Genomic DNA, 8,154 nt, shown 5'->3' with positions numbered 1-8,154 from the left:
CTTCAAAACCCTTCACTTTCAGCTCTTGGGAAAATGTATCAGTTAACTCTGATGATGCTGCCAAGAGATGATTGAAGGCAATGAACAAGCTGACAAACCAGGAGCAGTTGGCATGATAAACGTGGAACTGGATAAATGGGTGTAGAAAGAATTGATTTCACTTCTGATCTTGAGATCTCTAGATAATGATCTCTCTCTCTCTCTATCTCTTTCTATCTATCTATCTCTTTCTTATAAAGTACAAAAATTATACGATTTCTTCTTGATTTTTTAGCACTTTTGAATCGGCGAATAGGCATTCCTTGTTTTTTAATGATTAAACTTTGGTCTCTCAACTAAATTTGTTTCTATTATAAGGCCTCTTCTGACATACTACTGATGATGCATTGATGGAGTTGAGTGTAGATGGAGTTTGCAAAACAAGGGTCACTTTTAAGCCCTTTACTATTTTTCCAACTCCTTAACGATCTCGAAGTATCAATCGATTGTGGTGTAATACTGGTGTACACTGATGTTGTAGTGCCCATAGCTTGGAATCTACAAGCATAACAATTTATGATTAATGGTATTTCTCGTTATATAAGTGAAACCTTTGTATCAATCTAGATAAACAAAAAATACTACTGTTTTACAAATTGCCGTAAGATGGATAAAAAGGAAAAATGGTACTTGGTAAGAGGGGATAGATGTAATAAATGAATACTCATATTTAGACATTATCCGCAACCTATTTTGCCATATCTTGCCATATACATTTCAAAATAAAAATCAATAAAGACAACCAAGGAAAAAAGCACTATGTGGTCAACTTTGCGGCAAAAAAGGTATTTATTACTCCTCCAAAGTTAACCTTTTTAAAATAATATACCAGACGTTGGTATGCTATGGTGCTCAGGTGGGGTATATATGTAAGCATATAAAAAGTAAAAAAATAATGGTAAAAATATGTAAACAAATAAATTTTAAAAAATGAATATGTATACATATTAATAATATAATATAATGTTTTAAGTAATATCTTTTCTTTGCTTTTTAAAATGAATTAAAATTTGAACTACATATTTGTTAAACTAATTATAGATTACAAAATTGGAAAATTATTTCAAATGTAATTGAAGGTATACTTGTTTGGTGATGCACTTATGATATTATTTTTTATTATGATTTTATGTTATTTTCTCTTTTTATTACTATCCAGATTCCCCATGTAAATTACAATGTATAAAATTGTCTTTAAAAAAAATGTGACTATTATTGACAACTATTTTTATGTCAAACTTTTAAATTTACAAACAATAATTTTGAAAGTACACACGCTAAAAATAATAAATTGTTGATATTTCTACTACTACTACTACACTCTCTTTCTTGGTGTATATTTTTGTATCACCCTCACTCTCTCACTCTCTATAACGCTCTCTCTTTCCCTCTCACTATCTCTTACTTTTCTCTTTTTCTAAATCTTTTCCTTTTTCTAAATTTTTCTCTGATAGCCTATTTGCAAGTCTCACAGACACACAAAAACGAACTCACTCATTGTTGTGCCAAATTCTTATTGTCTTTTCACAACTATCCATTTTTAATATGTTTCGAAAGAAGAATAAATGTTTTAAGGATAATTAATCTTCAGTAAATGTTATCTCAAGACAATGTAAAACTTGGTTTAAAAGTTTGCATTTTTTAGGTATTGACAGCTCAGTTTGTTTTCCCAGGCATTATCTACAAATTTTTATATGTTTATCTATCTCTCGCTCTCTCCCTCTTTCAACTTTCCTCAGTCTCACGTTCTTTTTCGCACTGCTCTGTCTACTTAGGGCTATTTACAACCATAATTCACAACCATTACATTCAATGAAAGAAAAACGAATATAAGAAGAAAACCCCACCAGCAGTCAAATTATAATTGTTGTACTTCGAATGTAGTTCAAAATTGCGCAACATGACTTGTATATTTGACTGGCTTAGTATGTTTTCACCTGCCATTGTTCAACAATCATTACTGTCATCAAACGTTCTTATTGATATGTAGGAATAAACTTTCTAAATTGTATACTTCACATGTACCAGAAATCATAATCATGCAAAAACCTTAGTTAGAACTAACTAGAATTTGAACCTTATTTTGTTTTTTACTTGAATATTTATATTTGAAAGGATATATTTAAAAATTTTGAGCTTATATGTCATATCATCAAGATTAAGCTTATTGCTTGGTTGATGTTTTTTGTAAATGTCATGGGGGTTCTAGAAGAGAAAGTGACAATAAGGTTTCTATTTTTTCAGTTTTCTTATCTATTTCTATTATTATTATTATTAATTGATATAATTTCCCGCTTTAAATGGGATTTTTCTTTTTTTCTTTTGGTGAGGAATTATTTTTTTCTGGAAAAATGTGTTCAGTAGTTCTTTGCCATTTTCCAAAACAAACCCTGTGAGAACGAATAGAAACGAGTGGGGGCAGCGTCCCAGATCCCAGCTATATAGGTACCCGAACAGGGGGGAATGGGTCACAAGTCGAAATGGAGAGGAGGTTAGCGTTAGTCCTTGGACTCTTGGTGGTCTCGGCATCTTCGGAGGACCCAAACGCAGCGGCAGACGGGATTTACTCCGAATGCGTTCTGTCCCTCAACTACCCCTGCCTCCAGAGGAAGGCGCTCGTCTTCATCGACCGGCTCGGCCGCTCGGAAAAGTTCCCCTTGGTCGGTGACGGTATCATATCCCTGGTCAGGACTTCGCCACCGGCCGAGGAAATCAAGGAGGAATCGCTGAGGAGCCTTGACGGAGACACACTGGGAGATATGGTCGACACGTCGGTCGTCGACTTTTTCCAAACTCACGTTTTCAGGCTTGATTTACCCGATTGGCTCAAAACGCCGGGTTCGAGGTCGGACAACGCACTTGACTTCTACGTTGGCGATAATGAAGTTGAAGAAGGTATTTTATATTTATCTACATTTAAATTTGAGTCCTTTTGGCCATTTCCTTTTTAAAATTTTATATCTGTCGATCAAACATGAAAAATAGTTTAATTTAATATATAAAAACAAACACAACTTAAATCACGAAGTCATTTTGATCTTAAAGTTCAGTATCTTTAAGCGCTTTAACTCTTTAAAAAAAATTTATGCTTTTTCAAATTTATTTCAGAAATAAACTTTAGAACAAAACAATAAATTATTGCTCAAGCTTCTCGCATATTTAAATATGGGCTGGTTTTCAAATCCAAAAAGTCCTTTTAAGTGTTTCAAAGTTTCTACAGTTTTTTACAATAAAAACTACTTAGTCCATTTTTACCAAGTAATACTGAAAGACAGGGAAAAAAAGATTTCACTAAAATATCCAAATGGTGGAACGCGTCTGACCTAAATATACAGCGAAAATAAGCGGACCAGGACGATCAAGGACCCTTTTTTTAAAGAACGAAAAACCTTTTATTCTTATTCTATGGGCCATTATATCGAAGTTTATTAAAGGATAATGAAAAAACATGCATAATATAATCGTGTTAAAAAAAGAACTGGCCACAGCCAACAATTGAAAATTATAATAACTATTAAATTTGCAAAGAAAACCTGTATGACACATCCCTTCTTTGATTTAGATATTTGTTGATGTGTTCACCGAAAACGGTAGAAGGATTAAGTAAGTGAAACTCAGCGGACCAGTATCTTTAAGGCTTTTTTATTTATACAAAAAATTCATTCTTTAATGACACAAATAAATATAAATTTACGTGATGTTCTAGGCAGTACTTCGCATTTTACAAACAAAAAAATCAGACTTGAAAATTGCAATAATTATTAAGTGTATTTCCAAAAAGTATGATGTCTGGAGATTTTTTTTTTTTGGCAGAATACCAAACTGGTCCGTTTATTCTCGCTGTTTCAAACGCTATCACTCGCTCAATATGAATGTGTTGCGAGACTCTTCTGACCACAGTGATCAAAGTCTTCTTTTAAAAAAAAATTCTTTTTATGGAAGTTACAAGAAACATACATAAATATAAATTTACGTCACTTTTTAGACCCTATTTTGCGTTTTCAAACGAAAAAGGTAGGCTTAAAAATAGCAATAACTATTTAATGTCTTTTTTAAAACGTGGTGTACGGGGATGTGTTTTGACACGAAGCGGTCCGTATATTCTCGCTATTTCACACGCAAACAAACGCTGAAGATGAATAAGTGCTGCGAGATTCTACAGACCAGGATGATCAGGGCTGAAAGATGTAAACGTCACTACATATCAATAATAATCTGTTTGGCATACCCTGACAGGCACATCTAGTTTTCTATGTATTTTGTTCATCTTCTTTAGGGACAAGCACAAGTACAAAAAATAATAATAAAATTATAAAAATTCATGTTCATGTTGCAGACAGTTTGTTTTTCCTATTTTTTCAACTTTCAACTTTCAAAAAAAAAAACGCGCTAAAATATTTCTTTGAACCATATCATCTCAACGCGTTAATGTAATCATCTGTAAAATCGGACGGCGACAATTGGATGGAAATGATATTGCTCCCTGAAGTTTGTTAGGAATGAATAAATGCATGCAGACAATGAAACAGTAGTCAACAGATGTCACAATTGTGAGGAGGCGTTCACATTTCTACCATCATAACCAAAAGCTCTAATTTAACGGAAGAGTAATGACGTTTTGTGACCTCCGTTGATTAAACGCTATTTAATAATGCATAATGTGATATGATTTGAATAAGGACTTGATTTGAATGATTTCAATGGCCAATAGTCTAAGTAAAAAAAAATATTTTTGACAAGTCTCATATAAACAAATATTTACACATTCTAAACACAATAACCCACTCAAAATTAATTAAATAATGAATAAAAATATAAATAAAAGGAGATAGCAGTAAATCAATTACATGAAAGAACATCAAATGTTAAACACTCACGATAATAAAACACGCTAACTATAAAATATCATTGATATTAGTAAAACACACAGCTTACAGAAAAGGCAATAAAAGGGGGGGGGGTCTGTGGCAGCAACGGTTTAGGCGTTGACACGGCGTTCATCACTGTAAGGTGAAGGTCCCGGGTTCGAATCCAGCGGCCCCGACATACTTACAAATAGGCTTTTTTTCAAAAACACCGGCACCCTGAGGGCTTATATGACGAACCTCGTTATAAAAAAATGTAAATACAATAAAATGCGCAAACATACTAAAACTCAGAAAATTGGGCGAACAGAAGGTAAAATCACACTTTAGATTACTTAATTTATAAAACCCCGTTATAAATTTTGAGCAAAAGGCCCCCATGACTGATTGTATCTAAAAATTTTGAATAACCGCACTGTCTTAAGGAAAACATTCGCTAGTTTTATGATAAAAAAAGTAATTTTCTTAAAGAAAAGGATACTAAACGACTGTAGAAAAAAGCGAAATTTGAGAAAAAATATAAAAGGGATATGAGAACTGCGAACAGTCGTAACAAAGCCAAAATACTCAGAAAAGTTCACGAGACAAACATTGAAACTTAAACTTGGTACAACAATTTTTGATTATGAAAAAAAAACTGTTAACCAAAAACTTCTGATTATTAAATTTTTGTATCCTACTATTAAATACTTAAACCATTAAAACTAGTTGACTAAATTAAATTTGTTTCATTGTGAAGACATTACTACTACTAATTACTCTCAAGGGCTTAGATGACCTTAAATTCTCTTACACTTACGCCATCTTTATTGAGGGTTAATAATTGGTTGTCTTTTATAGGAAGGAAGAAGGGCGGCGGCGGAGGCGGTGGTGGTAAAAAGGGAATGAAGAAGATGATGATGTCCATGTGCATGATGATGGCGGGCAAGTTCATGATGCTCGCCCCGTTGCTTCTCGGCCTCACGAAACTTGCGGCCATCAAGGCTCTCGTCATGGCGTTCGTGTCGCTCACCATTTCGAAGATCATCATCCTCAAGAAGCTCAAGAGCCAGAAGGGCGGTGGCGGTTGGTCCTCGGGTGGCGGCGGAGGCGGTTGGTCTTCAGGAGGAGGTGGAGGTGGTTGGTCTTCAGGTGGCGGAGGCGGAGGCGGATGGGACAGGAGTTTCTCGTCTCACGAACTCGCTTACAAATCCCACCTTCAGGATAACTCTGCGTGACAAGTCACAGTCAAATAATATCGTTCAACGGTATTCAGAGTACAAAAGTTTTATTTTTGTTTTGTGATATATATATGTAATTACAATTTATTTATTACTTTAATTTATTGTTTCATAAAAAATATATTTTTAATCGAATTTTTAAGTTTTACAGCTTTTATTTTTTATTATCCTTCTCTTTTTCTAAATGGATGAACTCGATAGTATTGTAGGGTTTTTTTAAAATTCTTAAGCAAATTTAGAAATTAGTAAATTTAGTAGAAAATGATGGGTAGATAGAGAGATATGTAGAGTGAGAGTGAATGGGAGAATGAGAGAGAAAGGGTGAGAGTGAGCTTGTGAAAGGCAATGTGAGAGATGGGGAGAAAAAGTGACCAAGCAAAAAATGGGAAGAAAAATTATTTAGACGTGAAAGATGTACAAACATGAGAGCTTGCGAGAAAAATAGATGGACTGATGTGTAGATAGATATATAGATAAATGGATTGGTATATATATATATATATATATATATATATATATAGAGACAGAGAGAGAGAGATAGAGAGAGAGAAAGAGAGTGAGAGAGAGAGAACGAAGAAAAAGAGAGAAAGAGATGTAGAGTAAGAAATTGATAAATAAAGAACAAGTTAAAGAGCGAACGAGAGAAAGTGGTGAAGAAATATATATAGACAAAATTAAAGTAAAAGAGTATGAGAGAGAGGGACAGAGAGTGAGAGAGATGAATTAAAAACAAACTATATACATATACATTAGGTGAAATCCTGCAACTTGAAAATTATTATATTGTATAAAATATATTTAAAAATATCCTGACATTATAAGAGAACTTTATATACAATTTAAGAAAAGTATACATTTTAACAGTGGTAAGTTTTTCTTAGAGGCACGAATGTAAGTTTTTCATTTTCAAACTAATTTATAAAGAAACATTAGGTTATCTAAAAAGCCACAACTTCCGATCCCTGGTCAAGGATGATCGAGCCTTTTTCAAACCTTGACGTCAGGGGAATTATAAAGAAGTCTGTGGAAAACGAAAAGCGGTTAAATTGGGCATATTAGACAAATTAGCGGGTCCTGGAGTCTCCAATAGGCCGAAGGAAATTCACATTTAAACTAATTGTACCGATCTGGGTCAGAGGACAACAAAAGCACTGCAGGAACTCCCAATTAGGAAAAGCGAGACATTCTGAGAGACCGATCAAAGGTCTGTCTAAATTTAAAACTTTCTCTCGGTAGTGACAATCTTCAAAGTAGCGACAGCCCTCGCCCACCGAAGAAACTCGCTCTTATGATCTGCATGAATGAACGTAATGATGAGGAAGAGGAAGGAACCATTGCTGATGTGTTCAAACGTTGGACAATTGAATGGCGCGGATAAACAAAACCCTACACGTTTTATTATTATTGTTAATTAATAAATATCGTAAACCTTACCAGGTGTAAAACTAACGACTATAAACACATACGACTAGATGCACTAAAAGCCTAAAGATCAGGCATGTTAGGGCTTTCAACACTAAGTAAATATAAAATCCAACAAAAGGAAGGTACGAAAAGTAAAGCAAGAACATTCATGAGCTCTTGTAGACTAGTAAAAATCATGGGAACGTCATCAGTGTTAACTCAGTTTGCCATGAAAATGCCTAGTCTTTTCACGGATGAGGCCTATGCGAAATGGTGACGAGTGACTTAACTAATATGAGTGCTGAGGCGGCTGCCAGGATGTATGCTGAGCGTTACCATACACACCATAAACCACATCACTCCGTATTTTCCAACCGCCATCGGAATTTGCGGGAATTTTTTTCACGAGTTAATTTGGGACTTAGTACGAAGTGCTGAATGATTAGAAGCGGTTGATGCTTCATTTCATTGAAGATCACAACTGACTTTTAATTCATAGGCTTAACAGACATATAAACCACCTCGTCCTTTTTTCAAGCGATTCACTATCAAGTCACAACTTAGAAAATTGGCCAAAAATCGTGGCTCCAATGCCCTCATTTGGTCCCCCTTGGTCCATTTTACGT

General features: G+C 34.3%; 1 protein-coding gene across 1 annotated transcript; it reads left to right on the top strand.

The window, feature by feature from the left end:
* Positions 1-2,476: 2,476 nt before the first annotated feature.
* On the top strand, positions 2,477-6,188 carry LOC106666931. Its single transcript, XM_014394484.2, has 2 exons — positions 2,477-2,934; positions 5,745-6,188. The coding sequence occupies exons 1-2, from the start codon at positions 2,520-2,522 to the stop codon at positions 6,119-6,121; spliced, it is 792 nt and encodes a 263-aa protein (XP_014249970.1). The 5' UTR covers positions 2,477-2,519; the 3' UTR covers positions 6,122-6,188.
* The last annotated feature ends 1,966 nt before the right edge of the window (positions 6,189-8,154 follow it).

The sequence above is a fragment of the Cimex lectularius genome, unplaced genomic scaffold (assembly GCF_000648675.2).
Source record: "Cimex lectularius strain Harlan isolate CLEC.00 unplaced genomic scaffold, Clec_2.1 scaffold85, whole genome shotgun sequence".
NCBI classification, from domain to species: Eukaryota; Metazoa; Arthropoda; class Insecta; order Hemiptera; family Cimicidae; genus Cimex; species Cimex lectularius.
This window is presented reverse-complemented; position numbering and strand designations above follow the sequence as displayed.

Excerpts from the sequence above, each read along its gene's own strand:
- LOC106666931 (XM_014394484.2), top strand. The coding sequence starts at position 2,520 with ATGGAGAGGAGGTTAGCGTTAGTCCTTGGACTCTTGGTGGTCTCGGCA. Across the intron at positions 2,935-5,744 it reads CGATAATGAAGTTGAAGAAG|GAAGGAAGAAGGGCGGCGGC; the intron begins GTATTTTATATT and ends TGTCTTTTATAG.